At 40.5% G+C, this 23,681-nt stretch overlaps 1 protein-coding gene across 11 annotated transcripts in view; it reads right to left on the reverse strand.

The window, feature by feature from the left end:
* ENTPD1 (ectonucleoside triphosphate diphosphohydrolase 1) overlaps positions 1–23,681 on the reverse strand; it is a 211,363-nt gene that overhangs the window by 38,612 nt on the left and 149,070 nt on the right. For 10 of the 11 annotated variants that reach the window (XM_009215050.4, XM_003904051.5, XM_017944160.3 and 7 more), the window contains 5 exons: positions 17,316–17,433; positions 14,624–14,774; positions 12,472–12,631; positions 11,514–11,753; positions 9,283–9,543 (listed from right to left, as the gene is read on the reverse strand). In XM_009215050.4, the coding sequence (XP_009213314.2) occupies positions 9,283–9,543; positions 11,514–11,753; positions 12,472–12,631; positions 14,624–14,774; positions 17,316–17,433 (930 nt within the window). The remainder of the gene's footprint in view (positions 1–9,282; positions 9,544–11,513; positions 11,754–12,471; positions 12,632–14,623; positions 14,775–17,315; positions 17,434–23,681) is intronic. The other variant, XM_021944046.2, reaches the window with a different exon arrangement.

A 23,681-nucleotide genomic window follows, 5' to 3' on the forward strand; every position in this document is an offset into this window, starting at 1 on the left:
CCTGCTGCAAACAGGCCATATGCCTCAGTTCCAGCTGAAATAAGTTGCATTTTTCAATATTCTTAGACATATATATCTAATAAAATAAGTGTGAGCATATTAGTCCTTTTTAATACATTTTTTTTTTTTTTGGCTTTTTTTCTTCCACTTTCAGTCCCAACAGGAGTTCATACTAACAACTTAATATGAAACCTTCCATTTTTCCCATGCTCCTATAATCATATACAAACACATACATATAAAGGGTTTGTTTTAGAAATGAAATTTTAAACAGATTCTTCATCTTGCTTTTCTTAACAATCCTTTATAGAAATCCTTCCAAGTCAGCTGGGGCCACTCTAATGGCCACGTAAGAGTCTATGGTGTAGATGTATCTTAATTCATTCAGTAACTCCCTACTGGTAATTCTCCTGATTACCAGCAATTTCTCCTATGAGCAATGGTATAAATACCTCTCTATACATTTAGCCTCTGAACTGGTATGCTCATTCCTCTAGGAAGTCGAGCTCCCCAGAAACTGGAGAGCCTCCATATGCCCTGAACTCAGGAATTCCAGCACTTTAATTATCATTGTATGCCAGGTACAGAAAAAGATCTTGGTATGGTCCTATTTCAGCTCTCTTAACCCAAGCCACTATCATCTCGTGTGGACACTGCAATGGCCTCTTAATTAGTCTCCATGTTAGCTTTCTGGTTCTAGTCCAACCCATCCTGCAAACAGCAGTCACAGGAATCTTTTAAAAACAAATCTGATCATATCACTCCCCTGCTTAAAACCTTTGGTGGCTCCTAATTATACTTAGAAAAAACTCAAATCCTACAAGGTCTCTGAAAACCAGGCATATTCTGGCCCTGCCCCCATGCCCACCGTACCCAGCCAGCCTGGCTTTCAATCCCTGCCAAGCCTTTCCTCCCCTAAAGCCTGTGCACTTGCTATTCCCTCTGCTGGAATTCCATGGACTTCCACATCCCCTCCTCAGAGGGGTTTCTAGGACCCTCTGTTATGTCCTTTCACAGGACTGTCTCTTTCTTCCCAGCAGTTCCTTTTGATTTGCAGCAGTCTGATTTTGATCAGCAGCAGTCTGATTTGCCTTTGCTTGTGTTTCTGGTCTCATGTCTGCCTGTCTTTGAGAATGCCAGCTCTGTGATGGCAGGCACGGAATCTCCCTCGTTCTTGGTTGAATCTGCCCCCACTAACATGGCACTTGGCATATGTGAGTGCTCTATAAATAAGCGGCAGAAAACTGCTCTCTCTCTAATTCCTAAGGCACAACAATCTCTGTTAACTGACAGACTGTGTATGTTTGGATTCGCATAGCTAATACCTGGAAAAGTTCTTCCTGTTTACTACAACTATTTCTCATTTTTCCTCTAGTGAACTGATGGTGGAGCGAGAGGGAGAGGAGACCTTTTAGTTTTTACTTTAATCTTTTTGTACAGTTTGATTTTTTTATAATGAGCATGTAATAGAGCAATAATAAATATTTCCTTAAATTGTTACATTTCAAAAGACTTTCTGAAATCAGCCCTAGAGCTTATTCTATTAGCAAAAGTCTCAATGAGTTAAGCATCTAGAAATTCTCTTGCTTTTGCTAAGTGGTGACATTTGCTTTATAAAATAAGTACAAATTATAAAAAACAGATGAACAAACAAAAAATTTCTATGAGGTAGATTTAGCAACATATTGAGCCTTCAGTAGGATACACAGCGATCAAGTCAGCAGGGCCTCCTGGTCCATGCCACCTCCAACTCCCCAAGGCACTACATGCCATAGGCTCTTGAAAAATTTCCCATGACCTTCAGAAGCCTCCCTCTGGCATCTCAGAATCTTGCTCTTATTTATTTCTCAACATTTGAGGTTTCCCTATTCATTTATTTTCCTTCAAAATAGAAATATCTTTAAAATGCTGGCTTATTCAAAAGAAACACGTTTATTATATAGAATTTAAATACAAGTTATAAATGGAAGTCTCGGCTGGGTGCGGTGGCTCACGCCTGTAATCCCAGCACTTTGGGAGGCCAAGATGGGCGGATCATGAGGTCAGGAGATCAAGACCATCCTGGTTAACACGGTGAAACCCTGTCTCTACTAAAAATACAAAAAAATTAGCCGGGCGTGGTGGTGGGCGCCTGTAGTCCCAGATACTTGGGAGGCTGAAGAGGAGAATGATGTGAACCCAGGAGGTGGAGCTTGCAGTGAGCCGAGATCACGCCTCTGCACTCCAGCCTGGGTGACACAGTGAGACTCTGTCTCAAACAAAAAAAAGAAAAAAGGAAGTCTGTCCTTAATCTAACCATCCTCTAGAGATGTACACTTTTTAACGATTTACTGTTTAATATCTACAGCAAATTGATATGTAATATAAAATAGTGAATATATATTTATATAATTATATATGTGTATATGTATATATATAACCTAAATATGATACTAGACATAATTTTTTATAATACCACTTTGTTTTACTTAATACATCATGTTTCCTTGCTGCAAATGCCATGATTTCATTTCTTTTTATGGCTGAGTAGTATTCCTTAGTGTGTGTGTATATATATGTGTATATATATGTATACATATGTGTGTGTGTGTGTGTGTATATATACACCACATTTTCTTTGTCCACTCATTGATTGATGGGCATTTGGACTGGTTCCATATTTTTGCAATTGCAAGTCATGTTGCTGTGAACATGTGTGTGCAAGTGTCTTTTTCATACAATGACTTCTTTTCCTCTGGGTAGATATCCAGTAGTGGGATTGCTGGATCAAATGGTAGTTCTACTTTTGGTTTCTTAAGGAGCCTCTATACTGTTTTCCATAGTGGTTGTACTGGTTTACGTTCCCACCAGCAGTGTAAAAGTGTTCCCTTTACACCACATCCATGGCAACATCTATTATTTTTTAATTTTTAAATTATGGCCATTCTTGCAGCAGAGTAAGGTAGTGTCTCACTGTGATTTTAATTTGCATTTCCCTGATAATTAGTGAGATTGAGCATTTTTTCATGTTTGTTGGCCATTTGTATATCTTCTTTTAAGAATGGTCTAGATCATCAGAGTGAACAGGCAACCTACAGAATGGGAGAAAATTTTGCAAGCTATCCATCTGACAAAGGTCTAATATCCAGAATCTATAAGGAACTTAAACAAATTTACAAGAAAAAAAAAAAAACCCCATCAAAAGGTGGGCAAAGGATATGAACAGACATTTCTCAAAAGAAAACATTTATGCAGCTAACAAACATATGAAAAAAAGCTCATCATCACTGGTCATTAGAGAAATGCAAATGAAAACCACAATGAGATACCATCTCCCACCAGTTAGAATGGCAATTATTAAAAAGTCAGGAAACAGATGCCAACGAGGCTGTGGAGAAATAGGAAGGCTTTTACACTGTTGGTGGGAGTGTAAACTAGTTCAACCATTGTGGAAGACAATGTGGCGATTTCTCAAGGATTTAGAACCAGAAATACCATTTGACCCAGCAATCCTGTTACTGGGTATACATCCAAAGGATTATAAATCATTCTACTATGAAGACATATGCATAAGTATGTTATTGCAGCACTATTTACAATAGCAAAGACTTAGAACCAATCCAAATGCCCATCAATGATAGACTGGATAAAGAAAATGTGGCACATATACATCATGAAATACTATGCAGCCATAAAAAAAGAATGAGTTCATGTCCTTTGCAGGGACATGGATGAAGCTGGAAGCCATCATTCTCAGCAAACTAACACAGAACAGAAAACCAAATACTGCGTGTTCTCACTCATAAGTAGGAGTTGAACAATGAGAACACATGGACACAAGGAGGGGAACATCACACACTGGGGCCTGTCAGGGGGTTAGGGGCTAGGGGAAGGAGAGCATTAGAACAAATTCCTAATGCATGTGGAGTGTAAAACCTAGATGACGGGTTGATGGGTGCAGCAAACCACCATGACACATGTATACCTATGTAAAAAACCTGCATGTTCTGCATATGTACCCCAGAACTTAAAATAAAAAGTAAAAATTAAAAAAAGAACAGTTTAGAATGCTTCCATTTTTAATCCCGAGAATTATACTGAGGAACAAAAACTATCTTCTTTTAATACCCCAGGAAGATACATTGCTCAAAATCAGATGGTTCAAGGTCACGTCACCAAGTTCCTGTAACCAAGGTAGATGACTTTTTTTAAAAGTCTTTACGAATCATCCTGATCCTGTTTTTAGGGTAAGGTTTTAGGGATTCAATCCCATAGGTGTTCTTTTGCCAGAATGGACCCAAAGCCAACTCTTGAGGGAAATACTGACTCAGCTCTAGGAATTCCCGAGTTTGCCTTTAGATGTCAATGAGATGCTGCACCACTGAAGTCAAAATCTGTGGTGAGCTCCTTAATGTCCATACTAGAAGTCACCCTTACTTGATAATCCTTACTTGATTGGTATCTATAACCCAGGGGTACGTATTAGGTTCGTGCAAAAGGAATCATGGTTTTTGCATTGTTGGAATTTGCCCTTTGATGCTGGAGTACATTCTTAAATAAATGTGGTTATGTTATACATCATTTTAATGGGCATCTCTTTCTTTATGCCTTTTTGCTAATGAGTTACTATTTCCTTTCATTTTATGTTTATTTTAGATTATGGAAATAATGTTAGGCAAAAAGCAAATCTGAGCGATTTTCTTCTTCGAGTTCAAAATGAGTTGTAAAGTAGCAGAGACAACTCACAACATCAACAATGCATTTGGCCCAGGAACTGCTAACAAATGTACAGTGCAGTGGTGGTTCAAGAAGTTTTGCAAAGAAGACAAGAGCCTTGAAGATGAGGCGCATAGAGGTCGGCCATCGGAAGTTGACAATGACCAACTGGGAGCAATCATCGAAGCTGATCCTCTTACAACTACATGAGAAGTTTCTGAAGAACTCAACATTGACCATTCTACAGTTGTTCGGCATTTGAAGCAAATTGGAAAGGTGAAAAAGCTTGATGAATGGGTGCCTCATGAGCTGACCAAAATTTTTTTAAAATCGTCGTTTTGAAGTGTCATCTCTTATTCTGCGCAACAACAAACCATTTCCCAATCAGATTGTGACATACAATGAAAAGTGTATTTTATACGACAACTGGTGACAACCAGCTCAGTGGTTGGACCAAGAAGATGCTCCAAAGTACATCCCGAAGCCAAACTTGTACCAAAAAAAGGGTCATGGTCACTGTTTGGTGGTCTGTTGCTGGTGTGATCCACTACAGCTTTCTGAATCCCGGCAAAACCATTACATCTGAGAAGTATGCTCAGCAAATCAATGACATGCAACGAAAACTGCAACACACCTGCAGCCAGCAGCGGTCAACAGAAAGAGCGCAATTCTTCTCCACGACAATGCCCTACCACACGTCGCACAACCAATGCCTCAAAAGTTGAACAGATTGAGCTATGAAGTTTTGCCTCATCTGCCACATTCACCTGATCGCTGTCTAACCGACTACCACTTCTTCAAGCATCTCAACAACTTTTTGCAAGGAAAACACTTCCGCAACCAGCAGGATGTGCAGAAAATGCTTTCCAAGAGTTCATCAAATACTGAAGCACAGATTTTTATGCTACAGGAATAAATAAACTTATTTCTCGTTGGCAAAAATGTGTTGATTGTAATGGTTCCCATTACGATTAATAAAGATGTGTTTCAGCCTAGTTATAATGATTTAAAATTCACGGTCTGAAACCACAATTACTTTTGCACCAACATAAATATAAATATACACACACATTTATGTATGCATATGTAAACAAATATGTTTTTAATGTTCTTTAATTCCAGTTTCCTATTGAACTTGTTTATTCTCTTTCTTATTTATATAAACAGCACAATGTGGTCTTTAAACGTAATTTCTAAATTACCTCATAAGTAATTCCCTACAGGCGTTCCCTCTTTCTTGTTAGTGTTTCTAATTTGTCCACAACATTGGATTCTGTTTAGCAACCAAGGCTACAGGGTAGCCAGACTGACTAAAGCATTGAGAATTTTTAATACTATATTTACCGACTAAGACTCAGATCATCAGTGCTGAATGCAACTGTGGCAAAAATTCTCTCCCCAACAAATTCTCTGTGACTTGAGAACACCCAGGCTAACTAGTTCTGGAAATAATGGGAATGAAACTGGATATCTGTGTTGCACATAGTTACTCTTCAAGAGGCAGGACTCAATAATAAGAACTCCCTGCAGGAAGGACAGCATAGAATGAAGACTGCTAGGATAAAGACCTAACCTTTTTAAGGGTGGTGCTGGGGTATGCCAGCTTTTTGCTATTTAAAGTGGTGTGCTGGAGCTGACTCTTTCTCATGCACCCACAAGAGCTGATTCTTAAAATTTCCAGATTTTTGTGAGCCAGTTGATACGTTGATAGCTTGAAATAGGCTGTGGTAGAACTACTTACACCATGGAAACTGGTAAGTGCTACAAATCAGCTCCCCATTCCCCGAGAGTTGGTTGTTAGACATTTCCCAGACCATCACTGCTTGTCTGGCTCACAACTGTCAACGAGGTAGATATTTCTAACCCCATTTTACAGATGAGGAAACAGACAAAAAGACTTTAAGTTTTAGGGATATATTACAGAGGGTATAAAACAAAACAAAACAAAAAACACCAAAAATCTGAAGCAGAAGGAAACTGCCAATGCAGAAATAGGGACAGGACAGTCCTGACCCTGAGGGCTGTATCCAGAGGAGAAAGATCCTACATAGAGGTAGGCAATGAGATAGTCTCAGGAACTGCCAAACTGAGGTTCAGAAGGCTGGGAGAACAATCTCAATAAGGAACTAAGGGATCAAACAGAAAAGCCTCCAGGGGGAGTTCAAGACTCCTCCACCCTTTTCCAGCCCCTACCTCTCCCTGCTTTGGTTGGATGAATCACATTCAAAGGCAAGAAATTCCAGTCCCCTGAGGAGGAAAGGTTTGCTCAAGCTTGAAGGCAGGAATTGGGCCATGTTTCCCAGGAAGTGAAACTTTCTGAAAAGTTACAAACTCAAGACACAAGGGTATGTTCACTGACTAGATTTACATCCTTGCAGTGACTGGAATGAAAAAGGCCCTTGGCCAAGGTGACACCCTCCTTCCTCTTCAAGGAGTTCAATCTAAGGCAAGGGCCCTGGCCCAAAAACAGTCCTAGGTGAGCAGCCAGTGCCAGCTCAGCCACAGGGCATTCAAGTGAGGTTCAGTTTCTTCTGAATTTGGGTTTGCAGCCAACTAATAACCAAATATTACTCTGCCAGTCATTGTCTTGCCATGTATTTCCCTCAGGAACCTTGAGGGGAGGAGAGGCTGTGGTTTGGACCATGGTTAAGGTAAGCCTGGATCTATGGCATTACCTATTGTTTTCTCAGAGACCAAGAAAATGAAGAACTCATACAGTTCATAAGGAGCCAGAAGCAGAATCAGATCTGATTAGGACAGTGCCTATGTTCTCTTCATAGAGCTTTGTCTTGGGCCAGACCAGGTGACCTTGGGAGAAACTCTCTTGCTGGGGTCCTGGAGGGGAGGAGCTGAACCTCCCTTCTCACATGCTGATCTGTTTTCTTAAAAGGGAGAAAGCATGAAAGCAGGCAAAAGCCTTGTTTCTCTGAATATCTTGAATGAATAAATGAGACAATATACATAGAGTGCTTAGTCAATAATTGGCATTTGACAGATGGTAGCTAATTTTTCAATATGCTACTAAACTATGATTATAATAATGCTTAGCCTCTGGGACCAAAATATGAAATTTGAAGACTGAGTCGATTAAGAGGCATCTCTTCTGCCTCTGCTCAAATATTTTATCTTATTCTGGCATTATTAAGAAAATAAGGAATTTGGAGCTAGGATTCAAATAATCCCCCAGCTCTTCAAAACATAATGACAATGATGTTATCTTCAATGTTTCTTTGGGATTTCCTGAGTTTCTACTTCCTAAATGTCTTTATAGAGGAAAACCCTCAGCCGTGTCATCTAACTGCTGCTCCTCCTCCTGACATTTGAGAAGCCACCTATGGCAGACTGTTTAACAGGTGCATACCCCATAGCTAGCCCCCTTCTTCCTCGCTTATGAAGTCCTGATTTTACCCAAGTAGAGGAAAGCAATATGCTCAAAAAAGACTCTTCAAGTGATAAACAATAATTAGTCTAAACTAACCATATTGATCCATTTCTCTTTAGCACAGATTGGTTTAGAGTATATATTTCACCAAGTTCTGGCCAGCAGGATCTGAAAAGATGTCAGTCGGCACTTCTGCAAAATGTGTGTGCAAGAGATGTGTGCAAGGCAAACCTTAAACGTCTCTCCTGCTTTTGCTTTGCATGTGAAAGAAAATATGATGCTTGGATGTCTGATTCCAAAATGGTGGCATGGAAGCAAGCTGGCTTCATGCTCCCCAACCACAGAAAACCAGAAACAAATGTACAGCACTGAGATGATCACCAGCAATATCCCAGAAATCAAATATGAAGATGAGACAGTTCCCAGGGCCACAAAGAAGTGAAAAAACTCCAAGCAGATGGGAAGAGAATCAAACTTTCACAGGCATGTCACCTCTCCTCCCATTCTGCCTGGCACCAAGCTTGTGAAAAATTTCCCCCAAACTCACAATTTCTACACTGGAAAAAGTGAGATCAAGGTGGACAATCAGCTTCCCCACCATCCTGGGTTCCCTAGCAGGAAACCTGTCCTTGTCTTAACCCGCAGTAAGCATCGTGACATCCTGAAGAGAGAAACATCCCTGGGGACAGGCAGAGACAAGGGAGAGGCAGATTTAGCATCCCCAGCTCTGGGAACTCTGCTATGTCACTTGGCCAAAGGAGATGGCAAATCAGAGTGGTTGTTCTGTGGCTGTAGGAGGTCTGTCCCACAAGGTCTCCTGGGCACAACCCCCTAGTCAGTTTTCCCACACTGCTGGGGCTAACCTCTTTGGGACCTCCCCCATTCCGGAAAGGCAGTACTCCTATTGTTGACTAGAATGGAGATGAACCTGGGCTTAAGGTGCTGCCTAGAGCCAAAAAGGAAGCAGTTACCTAGTGATATGGTGCTTGAAGCAGTAACATACCTTAATACAAAAAGATCACAAAGATAGTGGAAAAAGCTGATCCCAAGTTCTGACATAGTTGAGCTGAAGAACCAACCCCTAATCATCTACCTCAAGACATTATGTAAGAAAAAAATACATCCTATTATTTAAATCCTTTGTAGGCACATATTCTATAACTTGTAAACAAGACATCCTATACCTCATCATTTCACAAACTTACCCCAAAATCCCCCTGGAGTGGTGGCAAGAAAATCCCATTGAAGGCACACTGGGAGTAAGGGCAGTAACTGGTGTTGAAGAGCTCCAGGACGCTTTGATGGCATTGTTGATAGTTTCCAATACCCTGGATTTCAAACTGCTGGAATGGAAGAGTCATCTCAAATCTCTTGGTGCAGGGGGTCTTGTAAAGGTCACTTACGTTCACTACCTTCTTATATCCAGGATGAAAGCAGGGGTCCCTGAGAATTTCGTTACTTGCAACCTGAATGGAAAAATCACTTGAAAGCATCATGTGTGAACGCTTTGGATACAAAAGGCACAGTCTGACTTAATCAATATGTAGGCACTGTACAACATCCCACCACTTGTTATTGGCATCAACATGGCCTGCCCTGCCTTTTTCACCCTTAGGAATAAATGTGAAAAATGGATTTGTGTAACAGGCGCCAGAAGTGGTATCAGATATAAATGTATTTGACTATTCAAAGAATGCTGAGATAGTTAAAACTGGGCCCAGAAATGCCATTAGTTTGAAATGTCCCTGAGTGCTTAGTTCTAATCATCTAGGTCAGGAGCAGATTCACAAGGAAACTCTCAAGGTTGTCAAAAATTTGGGCCTGGGGGTAGTTCTCCAGGAGCCTACATAATGACAGGGATGTCATTATGGACCAACCCTCCCTCCAAGGAGAGAATCAGAAGCTCCCAGATACTTTTACATCATTTAAGCCACTAGTATGAAAATTTTTAAATTAGTTTTTAAAAATTATTTTTAAAATTCTTTTCTTCAAGCATTCTCCTATCCAAGAAAAAAAAAAATTTTTTTTTTTTGAGATGGAGTCTTGCTCTGTCACCCAGGCTGGAGTGCAATGTCACAATCTCAGCTCACTGCAACCTCAGCCTCCCAGGTTCAAGCAATTCTCCTGCCTCAGCCTCCTTAGTAGCTGGGATTACAGGTGTTTGCCACCACACCCAGCTAATTTTTTGTATTTTTAGTAGAGACGGGGTGTTGCCATGTTGGTCAGGCTGGTCTCAAACTCCAGACCTCAAGTGATTCACCTGCCTCGGTCTCCCAAAGTGCTAGGATTACAGGCGTGAGCCACCACGCCTGGCCCAATAAAAATAATTTCTAAAATAATAATAATAATAATTTCTAACCCACAACCTACTAGAGAAGAAAGGAGGCTGCTGTGGATAAGAAGCTTAATGGAGCTTTGAGGCTCAGTGGATGTCTCTCAGCGCCCCCTACTCCCAGGACCATCTTATTGATAGTGATTTTGAAAACAAGAGAGAATGCTTTGGAGGAGAGCAGAGAACTGGTTATCCTTTCAGTGGAGACAGGGAACAGCTGGGTGTGACATCCTGGCTTTGTGTTTACTTGTCAGGGTGTGCCTGGTACTCACATGATGCTGAGTATGTTTAACTTTTGTTTTCTTTCTTTTTTTTTTTTTTTTTTTGAGACAGAGTCTCACTCTGTGGCCCAGGCTGCAGTGCAGTGGCACAATCTTGGCTCACTGCAACCTCCGCCTCCCAGTTCAAGTGATTGTCCTGACTCAGCCTCCCAAGTAGCTGGGATTACAGGCATGTGCCACCATGCCCGGCTAATTTTTTTTTTTTTTTTTTGTATTTTTAGTAGAGATGGGGTTTCACCATGTTGGCCAGGCTGGTCTCCAACTCCTGACCTCAAGTGATCCACCCGCCTCGGCCTCCCAAAGTGTGTTTAACTTTTCTTGTCTTCAAAATGCAGAAAGCATCTGGGGACAAGATGACAAGATTTGAAGTGCCAATTGATACATTTTGTGCTTTTCCTGAAGTGTTTTTTGTTTCCTTCTCCTCTCCAGGTCATTTCTAACAACTGTTTTATCGTAGTTTGTAGGATAAAGAGCTTTAAAAAGTGGTCTAAAAGAGATTATAAATTGCAACTCCCCCTCCAACACACAATATTCTACCACATAATTTTCATTATCAACCCCATGAGGGTGAGAAATTATTTCCTGAGAGAAGATCTCAGTTATGTCCATGGAGATAACGCAGTAAACAAACATGGGAGGTGATGTCTGGTTGAAACAATTTATAGGGGTCGACCAGATGTAGTTCAATATCCTGCCTAAAAAGGTTTGGAAAGTACAATAACCAAGTTCAGACAAACTACTGAATTTGAAAGAGAAAACAACAGGATGTGGAGGCTGGAGGCACAGATGTGAGGAGGGCAGGTCTGGATTGAGTTATACTTGCCTGAATGTCCTTGGCCAGTTTCTGCCAGAGTGCCTGATCCTTCCCATAGCACAAGAAGCTATGTGTGTAGACATTGTAGTCCTTGCCATAGAGGCGAAATTGCAGAGCATTATCTGGGGACTCAGTAGTCTGGTTTTGGGGTACAAAAGTGATTTGTGTAGAGGCTCCCCCAAGGTCCAAAGCTCCAAAGGTTTCCTGATTATTGGTTTCATACGGGACTATGCTGAACCACCTCGTTTTCTGAAAGACAGTATAGTTACCAGTGCTAGAAGTCTCTGGACACTCTGCTTTTCATACTATCTATTGGAGTCAGGGATTTCCTAAGGCAAAGAAACAGGGGCATAAAGATGAGGCAAAGCTCACTAGAGGCTCCTGATCTACAACAGATTATCAGCAAGAAAAGAGGGGCTTCAAAGACATAGCTCAGACTGCCAGACATAGAAGCAGTGTAACTAGTGTTTACAAACAAGAGGTCTGAGGCCAGACACATTCAAGTTCAAATTCTCGCTCAGTCACTTGTTAGTTGTACAGCCATGGGCAGAATAATTACCCTCTCTAGACATTGATATGGGGCTCTAAAATGGGGATGATGTAGTACCTCATACTGTTCTAAGGATGAAATCAGAGAAAACATGAAAAGTGCTGAGCACAGCACGAGACACATAGCAGAAGGCAAATGTTAGCTATTCTAATTTTTAATGACACATTTTTAATTTCCTTTATGCCTCCCTAAGGCAAACACATGTCTTCCTTATTCTCCCAATAGAAGGTCTTGTAAGAGAATTACACCTCTAGTGACCCTTACAAATGTGACAGTAAATTCATTCATCCATCCATCCATGCATCCATCCATCCAGCATTCATTCATTCATTCTGGCTAGTGACCCAAGTACTGCCTGAGATAGCAATGGCATTGGCCTCCGGAGAGCCACCTCCATGGATGCTGTGAGATATTCACCTGACTGAATTTGCCCAGCAGATAGTTGATAGTAATCCAGCCATAGGCACCTTCCTCTTGGCCGGTAATGATCCTGGCACCCTGGAAGTCAAAGGGGTAGTTGCTGAGGCTCCTCTCCACCACATCCAGAACCCTGTCTGCCAACTCTTCACTTTCCATCCTGTACAAAGGAAGAGCTGAGGTTATCATTTTTGCTTTAATAATTACATTACCCATTTCAGCTATAGCATCCACACACTGCTACTAAGAAGTGAATCATAATACACTGGAATAAATGGAGAGATGGGGATCTTCGCATATGTCTGTCCAAGGAACCCTTCTTTTGGATGAGGCAGAATTAATCTTTTGTTTATCTCTCTCCAAATCCACATCCTTCCAATCCTTTCGTAGGTTGGTTTTCCTTAAAAATACCATTTTTGTTCTGAAGTTCCCTGGCTCAAAAAGTTATCAAAGGCTCTTAAAATTACCGTAGTGGTGATAGCTGGGTATGGTTTGATGACCATACCTGAAGCTGCTGTGTGCTGTATTAGCTACTGTGGGTGGCTCCTAGCTGGTTACATGGCCAGACTCTGCTCCAGGTTTTTAATTAGGGTTCTAGTAGAAACCAGGTGGCAAATGACCTGGAATAGACATCCAAACTCCTCTGCTGCCAGCCTGGGAAAAATCTTCCCCATATTGTAACTCAGTTCTTGGGTCTGTTTGAGACTTTGAGACCTGAAGAAGGAATCTTCCAGGGTTGTCTTAATGAAGATGGGATGTAATTGCTTCCAAGATCTAGGCTACGCAACACTGGGAGTCTCTGAGCGAGAGGATGCTACCTTCTAGCTGGCATTAGGCCCCTGTCATCTCTCATCTAAATGGCTTCCACACCTGCTAACTGCCTTCCTTTTATCCCCAGCTTTTCTCCCCTCCAATCCATCTTCTCTACCAGTGTCACGAGTTGTGTAGTGTCTTTTAATGGCTTCCTACTCTCTCTAAGATAAACTCCAAACTTCCTAGCATGGCCCATGGGGCACTTTGTGACCTGGACCCTTCCTTTTCAGAATCCCACTCAGAATCCTGGCTCCACCACTTCCCAGGTGTGTGACCTTGGGTGAGTTACTTCACATTTGTAAGCCACAGCTTCTGTATCTTGTTAACAATAATTAATTTCATAGAGTTGTTATGACGGTTCAATTAAGTGCTTAGCGCAGTGCTAAGAACATAGGAAGGGCTCAATAAATATGAGCTGCTACTATTATCATCATTATTATTTTACACTACTCACCTATCTTCTATCTAGGCAAGACTACTTACAGTCCTCTGAATATGCGTCTCACACTTCCCTACCTTTGCACATCTGGTAGAACACAAGCTCCATGAAGTCAGAGACTTTGTCCTGTTCACTGTTGTATCCTAAGTACTTAGAACAGTGCCTGATATATAATAGGAGCTGAATAAACATCAGTTACTGAATGCATGCTGTCTGCTCTGCTGATAAAGCCATTCCCCGATCCTCGAACTCATTTTTCATGATTCAGTTCAGGCATCCCTTCCTCTAAGTTTTCCTGACCTCCTCTCACCCTGGGCAGGGCCAAATGTGCTCCCATAGCAGCTCTGAGCACTCCTCTATTAAAACACTGATCACCCTGCATTGAAACTGATTTCCTTGAAGGTTGCGTTTTCATATTCTGGATAGAGCAGGCTTTACATGCTGAATGAATGAACAAGTGAACAAATAATTCACACAGGTATCAAGTGATATAAAGATGCGCTAGTTGTGAATATTTATGACATGGGATGTCTATGAGTCTCCTTTTATCCTCTTCCTCCTAGCTATTGAGTAGCTAAGTCTGTAGCCCCAAACCCCAGAGTATATGGGCCTAGTCTTTCTCTCCCTGTCCCTCTTGAATCCCCATCCCTCTTGAATTCCCCATAGGGAGATGCACAAGGGGGCTTTTTTTTTTTTTTTTAACATACATAAAATCCTATCCCTATATATGCTAAGAGTTTGGACATTTTATTCACTCACTGAAATTTCCTTTCTTAGGTATGGACTTGGGTGTGTAGAACTTGGGGTATTAGGGAGTGTGGACCTCTCCCATAGCTTCAGAGGCTCTTTCACTGCCAAGCCTAACTCCCAGATACTCTTGGTCCCTACATGCTGCTATACCTGAGCAACCGCATGCCTGCCGTGGCTCCCAGGTAAACGGGTGTCTCTTGGTGCTGGGACCTTGGAATCACTTCCCTAGCTCTTTCCATGCAATCAGTCAGGTAAATGCCTATTTCATTTACTTTCTGAACATATTTTGAGATTCCAGGACCTAGGAAAAGATGTAGAAGATAACAATCTTTTAAAAAAAATTATAAAACATACCTTAACAATAGTAGATCAAAATATGGTGTTTTGAAAAAAATACAAGAAAACAATTTCCTGATATACTATACATTAGGTTATTATACTTAGAGGATAATTCACTGGACCTAGCCTTGAGAGGATTTAATTTCCAAACTTTAAGTTGGGTCTGTCCAGTGTTCAATAATTCTGCCACTGGATGGCGCAATTTCATATTCAATTGCATAACGTTCTCAGACTTTAATGGGAATCTTATAGATAGCTACTCCATTAGCTGCTTTTTGATATTTCCTCCACAACATTGTAATTAATGACACTAGTTCCTAAAAGATCTAAAGATGACACTTAGGATAAAAATTAAGCAGCAGACAAATTGGCTTTTACTGAAAAGATGAAAGCTGCTACTAACTAGCTATCTGATCCTGGCCAGCACCTTAAAGTTTCTGAGGTGGAGCTGCTTCCTATTACAAGAAAGAGAAACAGAATCTACATCTCCTTGGTGACTTTTCCACTCTGATATCCTGCCTCCCTAGCAAAACTGTTTTTCCAGTTTGAGAGCAAAACTGACTGTTGCTATGGAGGATTAGAGCCAAGATTCCTTAAGCTTTTTGAAGTTATAACAACACTTTCATCTCACATTAAGATAAACATCTACACTATCAGTGCTTCATAGCAGAGTAATTGCTTTAAAGATAATTATTTAAATAAGTTATCCAGATCATTCACAGGTTTTCAAACAGCCTAATAACCATGAGAAAATCAGCGCTAAGTTACCAGCTAATTGTTTTGATTCAGAAAATTTGTGTTCAATATTTGATTAACTAGAGAACTCTCTCTTTTGAGAGGGAAAAATCCTGCATGTTAGGCCAAACGCTCATGGGTTAAGTCTCAGAAGAAAGATATCTTCTAGATTTTTTTTTTTTTTTGAGACGGAGTCTTGCTCTGTTGCCCAGGCTGGAGTGTAGTGGCGCAATCTCGGCTCACTGCTACCTCTGCCTCCCAGGTTCAAGCGATTCTCCTGCCTCAGCCTCCTTAGTAGCTGGGACTATAGGCACGCACCACCATGCCCAGCTAATTTTTTTGTATTTTTAGTAGACACAGGGTTTCACTGTGTTAGCCAGGATGGTCTCCATCTCCTGACCTTCTGATCTGCCCACCTCAGCCTCCCAAAGTGCTGGGATTACAGGCATGAGCCACCATGCCTGGCCCTTAAAATAACTTTTAAAAATGGAAGGCAGTGGGTTAAATAAAAGCCAATAAAATGAGGGATTTGGGCTTTAAGAAAGGCTAGAAGTACTGTCTCAGTATTGATGGAGCCAAAGTCCCAGTATTGATGGGCTACTGGGTAGAATGACTTGCTCTCTTGGAAATATCTCCTCTCTACTACTTTCTTGATAAACTATGAAAATTAGTGGATTCCATAGCCTATCAAACTAAAAATCAATTATCTTCTAGGATCTAGGCTATTGGTCTGACTAAAAATAAACAGTGGGTTCCCAGCTCAAAAGGCTAAGAGAGAGAAAAGTCAGAGAGATTGTGGTACAATGGTGCATGGTGGGGTACTGGGTAAAGGGAGTGAAAGCTGAATGTCAACCACTCTAACTCATATTATGACCTTAAAAGAAAAAAATCATTGATATATAATCCAGCAGCTCAGAGTAGCAGGAAGCCTAGAGTGTAATTAGGGAACCTAGATTCTTGTCTCAATTCTGTTGCTACTTTCAAGGCACTAATCCTCCAGGTTTTTGTTTCCTTCTCTGTGAAACAAAATTTAAACGATCTGTAAGTTCCTTTTCCCAGCCCTAAGAACCTATAATTTGGTCTTTCCTCCCTAAACAGAGGCTGAAAGCTTTGAAAAATGTCTTCCAAGCTGTAGATCAGGGTACAAAGATTAAGAGAGCAATATCTGAACCAGCCAGATTGGCATCACCTAGGAACTTCTTAGAAATACAAATTCACAGGCTTCATTCCAGATCTGCTGACTCAGAAACTCTAGGGGATGGGGTCCATCATCTGTGTTTTTGACAAGCTCAAGCAGTTTCAAGTTTGAGAAGCACTGGCTAAGATGTAGACTTGAAGTTAGGCAGAACTTGGTTTGAACCGCAGCCCCATCACTTACTAGCTTGAGTAACAAACAAGTGGTATAACCTCTCTCAACCTCACTGCCCCCATTTTTAGAAAATTAGTATAATAATACATACCTCAAAGGGAGATTATGAGGGTATACTTAAGTAACACATGTTCGATACTAAGTACATAGCATGCAGAAGTGTTCTGTTGATGGGAGCTACTATTAATTATATTTATGTGTGTTTATTCTTAGGGTTTGATCATTAAGGACTGATTTCAATATGATTTCTGTAACGATAACATAACAGCAGCTGCACTGTGTTCTTCACTTGGCTTCCTATGCTTGGGGCTCCTTTTTCTCTTGTGTTCTACTGGCCATACACCTCTCATGTTCTCATGCCCCACTGTCGGCCTCCCATTCCCTTGGTCTTCATCTTACCTTTAACCCTGCATTCTTCTACTTGATGCACCACCCCTGTGTCATTCTCCTTTTCTGCTGGCCACTTATAGATGTATAAACTTGTGTGAGAAGAACCCGCATCCAGCACAATCCCATACTGAAAGCAAAACAGACCAAAAACTTATCAGTATCACATCACTCATCTCCATATTAGGCTTGCAAGAAAAAGGACTGGAATTTTCAAAAACATGAGGAGAAAGTATTTGAGAGGAACATTGAGGAGATGGCACTGGAGTCACTCGGATCACAAAATCTACCAGGATACGAACCCTGCTAGAATGGGGCTGTTCATGCTGGTTGCATGTTAGAAATATTCAGACCTTATGCAGAACAGGGCCCAAGAAGCAGTATTGTTTAGAAGCTTCTTAGGTGATTCTAATGTGCAGCCAAGATTCAGAACCACATGCTGAAGTAGCTGAGACACTGTGGAAGGAACAGAAAGCCATTAATCTATAGTCCCCAAATTTGTCTACACATTGGAATCATACGGGAATCACCTGGAAAGCTTCAGTGGCTACTGATGCTTGTGTCCTAGACCCAGATACTGTGATCTAATTGATCTGGTATGTGTCCTGGGCTTTGAAATTTTTATAAGGTCTCACATGATTCTAATGTGCAGGTAAGTTTGGGAACCACTGAGTTACTCCATTGAGTGCCAGTAAGACATAATAAATATCTTCATCTAATTTTAGTTCAATAAATGCAGAGTTTGTTTTAAGGAGAGGTGTAAAAAACAGTAAATGCACTCACTTTTAAATTATGAATATAACTGTAAAATTGTATTTAATATATTTTAAAATATATATACTTAAACTTCATGTTTTTGGCTTTACGAGTAGGGGGAGATGAAAAGAAGAAAAAAGGAGGAAAGAAATTTGGCAGAGGAGAAGGATAGATGACAGCAGGAGAAAGAACTAGATGATCAGAAGAGAAAGAACAAGTCACCATGTCATATTTCACAAGTGCACTAAATGTACCAGGCAGGTATTGTATGAAGCAACCTGTATGAATTATCCAACTAAACTCTCAGAACAGTGCTATAGAGCAGGTACTATTTTTACCCCTTCTATATAGGTGAGAAACTAAAGTACGAAGAGGTTCAGTAATTTCCTCAAGATACACAGCTGATAGGTGACAGAACCTGGACGTGAATCAAAGTCAGACTCAAGACTTGATATCCAGAAACACAGAAGCAAGGGCTGGGCAATAATTTTCAAATTGGTGCCCCCTTTTAAGGACATGAAATGAGGGGTAGCTACAGTAAAGTGTGCAAATATTAGGCATACACCTCAATAAATTTTTGTATATGTGCACATCCATATAACCACCACCCAGATCAAGATACAAAACACATTCTAGCCCTCACAAGGCTTCCCGGTGCCCCTCTCAGTCAGTTACCACTGTCTTAACTTCTCCCACCATGTATGAGTTCTGCCTGTTTTTAAACTGCAATGCATGAACTCACATAGTATCCCTCCTTTATGTCTAACTTCTTTCACTTTACGTTATGTAAGATGAACTCAAACTGTGTGTATCAGTAGATCATCTTTTTCCATCACTGCAGAGTATTTCATTATATGGATATACTATATTTTTATCCATTCAACTGTTGATGGACATTCAAGTTATTTCCAGTTTGGGGCTACTGGAAATACAGCCGCCTGAAACATTCATGTGCATTTCATTTTGTTGAAATAAGTTCTCATTTCTTTGGGGGTATTTACCCAGGAGTAAACTGCTCAATGCCCATTTTGATAAACTGATAGTCATCTTTGGTTACATCCCTGAGCTTACTCAGGATTAAAAAATGCCATGATTGAGTAATGACATCTGACATTAACTTGGGAGAAGAGCATGATGGCACATGTGCTTTTTAATCTTCCTTAGAGAAGAAACATAGAGGGAAGTAAATGGGGAAGCAAAAGGAAGAGAAGCAGGAGACGTTTCTGAAATGTGAGCCAATGACTCTTGTCACATGGCTGCTTATTTAAGCTGCAGACCTCAAAATGTGGTCTGCCACTTTAAAAATGCTTAATTTAGCTGTGTGTGTGTGTGTGTGTGTGTGTGTGTGTGTGGGGTGTGTATATGTGAATCTCCCTACATATATAAGTTAGGTTGCATGAACAGAAGTGGTCTGGAAAGAGGAACAGTAGAAATGACCTTGTTTGGTTCGTGGAGACACCAATGTGTGGGCCCCAGTGAAGACCTGAAAATGTAGGTGGCAACACGTATATATATCACCTGCTATGAATCTAAGAGACTCCAGGGAGAAAAGAGACAAGAAATAGGTTTAAGAGACCTCCCTGGACCACTGGGAAAAGCTAAAGGTAGAGCCTATTGAGTGTCAAACCCTATTCCATTTCACTAGACCAGGGAGTACCACTGTGCAGACCTTGTGAGGACCCTTGACCTGCCATCACCTCCACAGTGTTCTCTTCCTAGTTACACACAGTGGGGATTCCCTCCAGTAATTAGCATTATGCCTTTAGAAAGAAAAGGGCCTGTAAGCTTTGGGCACAGCAAGGAAGCAAGCTGGACAGACTCCTCTATAGCTAGGCCTGCAGTGAAAGGAATCCAAGAAATGGCTTAGGTGGTGGCCACTGTGGGCAGAGAGGAACACTGACTGAGGTCTGGGGCCACTGGACCCGTGAGAAACCTCCCAGAGTGGAGAAAAAGGCTGAGGAATTACATGGCAGAAAATTCTGTTGTTCCCTAACAGGGCCCCTGATTGCTTCCTGCCAGAAAATGTTCCAACCACAGCAGCATATGACAAACACTGGCAAGGTATAAGCAGAGAGCAGCCTTTATCTGGGATCAGGACATTTTATTCTAACATTGTTGATATGAAAGTCATTCTTCCCATAGAGCCAAAGAACCAGGCTTGCTTTTGTCAGCTTGTTTTCTCTAAGGCCTTACACAGTGAGGTAGTTGAGAAACAAAAGCTTTTACTACGTCACATTTGATAAGTGTTTGAGAAGGGGGTAAAGCATATTTTAATGCAGAAATTGAGGACATTTCCTCTTGTGTACACAGTACACTAGCATGCTAACCTGTGCGACTGTGCTAAACATTTTGTCTTCTAAAATGGCTTGCAGAATAAAAAACTGGCATTGTTTGCTGCTTGAGAGACAGATAAAGCTTGACTGAAAGTTCAGTTTGAGCATTTGGGGAGTTTGCCTTTCTTTGTTACAATGTCCATCAGAGCCCAGGTAGCCACAACGTTTTGTTCTCTTTCCACCACACTAGCATTTTCCAATGCATGTTCCAGAGAGTACGAGGCCTACAAGGGCTTCAGTAAATAAAGCTTCCCAGAAGTTTGGAGAATGTTCATGTTCTCTCTGCCTCCTGGGCTCACAAGCCCATTAGCTAGTGAATGTCTCAAAGTCTAGCAGTGGAGAAACCCAACACTTCTCTGTAGCTCATATTTAAATATTTCCAAAAGTCCCTATGAGTATACCTTTAAAGAAAACAGCAAGATTTGGGTGGTAAGGAAGAGATCTGACACTCCCTCAGGATTATTTCAATATTATTTTCTATTTTAAGAGTACTAGAAGTTTCTTAAATATCACTCATAAAATGAAGTTAAAAAAAGATGTTTAAGATTCTACCAATTAGATATCACTTTTATTTTCATTTATTTCCTTCCAAGTCTTTTTTGAATGCATAGTATTGCCCAAAGAAATTGTAGAATTAGAAAAAAAAACTATTCTAAACTTCATATAGAACCAAAAAAGAGCCCAAATAGCCAAGGCAATCCTAAGCAAAAAGGATAAAGCCAGAGGCATCACATAACCTAACTTTAAACCACAAAGCTATGATAACTAAAACAGCATGATATTAGTACAGAAATAGATACATAGATCAATGGAACAGAAGAGAGACCCTGAAATAAAGCCACACACTTAAAACTAACTGATCTTTGACAAAGCTGACAAAAATAAACAATGGGAAAAGGACTCCCTATTTAAAAAATTGTGGTGGGAAAATTGGCTAACCATATACAGAAGTATGAAACTAGACCCCTAAGTCTAACCATATACAAAAATTAACTCAAGGTGGAATAAACACATAAGTGTAAAACCCTCAAACTATAAAAGTCATAAAAGAAAACATAGGAAATACCCTTCCAGACATTGGCCTCAGTAAAGAATTTATGACTAAGTCCTCAAAAGCAAATGCAGTGAAAACAAAAATTGACAATTGGGACCTAATTAAACTAAAGAGCTTCTGCACAGCAAAAGAAACCAGTGACAGAGTAAACACACAACCTACAGAATGGGAAAAAATATTTTCCAACTGTGTATCTAACAAAGGACTAATATTCAGAATCTATAAGGAACTCAAACAACTCAACAAGAAAAAAATAAATAACCCCATTAAAAAGTGGGCCAAAGACATAAATAAACACTTCTCAAGAGAAGACATACAAGTGACTTGTTCATCATCACTGGTCATCAGAGACATGAATGTTAAAACCACAATGAGATACCATTTTGTACCAGTCAGAATGGCTATTAAGAAGTTAGAAAATAACAGATGCTGGCAAGATTGTGCATGCAAGGGAATGCTTACACACTGTTGGTGGGAATGCAAATTTATTCAGCCCTGTGAAAAGAAGGTTAGAGATTTCTCAAAGAACTAAAAATAGAATTGCCATTTGACCTAGCAATTCCATTACTAGGTATATACCCAAAGGAAAACAAATTATTCTACCAAAAAGACACTTGCACTTGTAAATTTATCACGGTACTATTCATAATAGCAAAGACATGGAATCAACTCAGGAGTCCATCAATGATGAATTGTATAAAGGAAACATGGTACATATGCACCATGGAATACTATACAGCCATAAAAAAGAATGAAATCATGTCCTTTGCAGCAACATAAATGCAGCTGGAGGCCATTACCCTAAGCGAATTAACACAGGAACAGAAAACCAAATACTGTATATTCTTATAAGTGGAAGCTAAACGTTGGTTACACATGAACACAAAGACGGGAACAATAAATATTGGGGATTCCGAAAGAGGGGAGGTAGGGAGGAGGTCAAAGGTTGAAAAGCTACCTATCAGGTTCTATGTTCACTACTTGGGTGACAGGATCATTAGAAGCCCAAACCTCAGCATCATGCAATATACCCATGAAACAAATCTGTGCGTGTGCCCCATGAGTCTAAAAAAAATTTAAATTTTTAAATTTTTTAAAAGTTGTATATTATTTTTATACAGTTGTAATTTTACTGTGCATACAATTTTGTTCTAAGCTGGCTTTTGATTATGCACATAATGCATGATCAACCTAGCTCATGAAGATCATAACCGAATGAAGGTCGGTTATGATCTTCATGAGCTAGGTTGCATGAACAGAAGTGGTGGTCCAGAAAGAGGAACAGTAGAAGTGACCTTGCTTGGTTCATAGAAACACCAATGCAGGGGCCTTGGTGAAGACCTGGAAATGTAGGCGCAACAGACCCTAAGCTCACTGAGACTGGAGGCCACATAGAAGTAGGGCGGATCTCTCCTTAGGATGGAAACAATTCTACCTACACAAATGTCATATAGTTCCAGGCTTCTGGGTAAGTCTCTTTAGAAGCAGAAAGAAAGAGAAACTAGAGCATCAGTCAGCCTGCTTCCTGGCTCCACAGAAGTAGAATATTTCACCCTCTTCTCATTCAGAAAATGGTGGAACTGGCCTGCTTGCAGTTGCCCATAGGTCTCATGGCTTCTGCTCCAGGGCCTTTACCCAGAAAGCCCTTCATTTGACATCTCAGCCTTCTCTGACCTCCTGAGTTTAGATCCTACCCTCCTGATCAGAATGCCTGTATTTTCCCTCTAAAGACAGTACTGGTCACATGGTATAATTACATATTTATGCAGCTATTTGATTAATATCTATCTTTCTTATTAGCTTGTAAGCTACATGAGGGCAGGTCTACTTTGTTTACCACAGTATATACAGCATCCATGGCGGTATATCCTACTATACATTAGGCACAAAGAAAGAATTCAACAGATAATTACTGAATAAAATGGATAAATGAGGGGGTTGGAACTGGATGGTTCCTAAATTCCTTCCAGCCCTAAAAGAGTTTAATTTTCATTGTCTAATATAAAGTAGTACCATTGGAGTTGTCCTACATCTTCCCCAAAAAGCCCATAAGACAGATGCTATGGTTTGACTGTTTTCCCCTCCAAAACTCATGTGTTGAAAACTTCATCACCAATGCATCAGCATCAGGAAGTGAGCCCTAGTGGGAGGTATTTAGGTATTCAAGTGCTCTGCCCTCTTAAATGGATTAATGCCAAGTTAAATGGGGTTTGGGGAGTGAGTTTGCTATCTCCT

Source organism: Papio anubis, chromosome 11 (assembly GCF_008728515.1).
Source record: "Papio anubis isolate 15944 chromosome 11, Panubis1.0, whole genome shotgun sequence".
In the NCBI taxonomy this organism is placed as follows: Eukaryota; Metazoa; Chordata; class Mammalia; order Primates; family Cercopithecidae; genus Papio; species Papio anubis.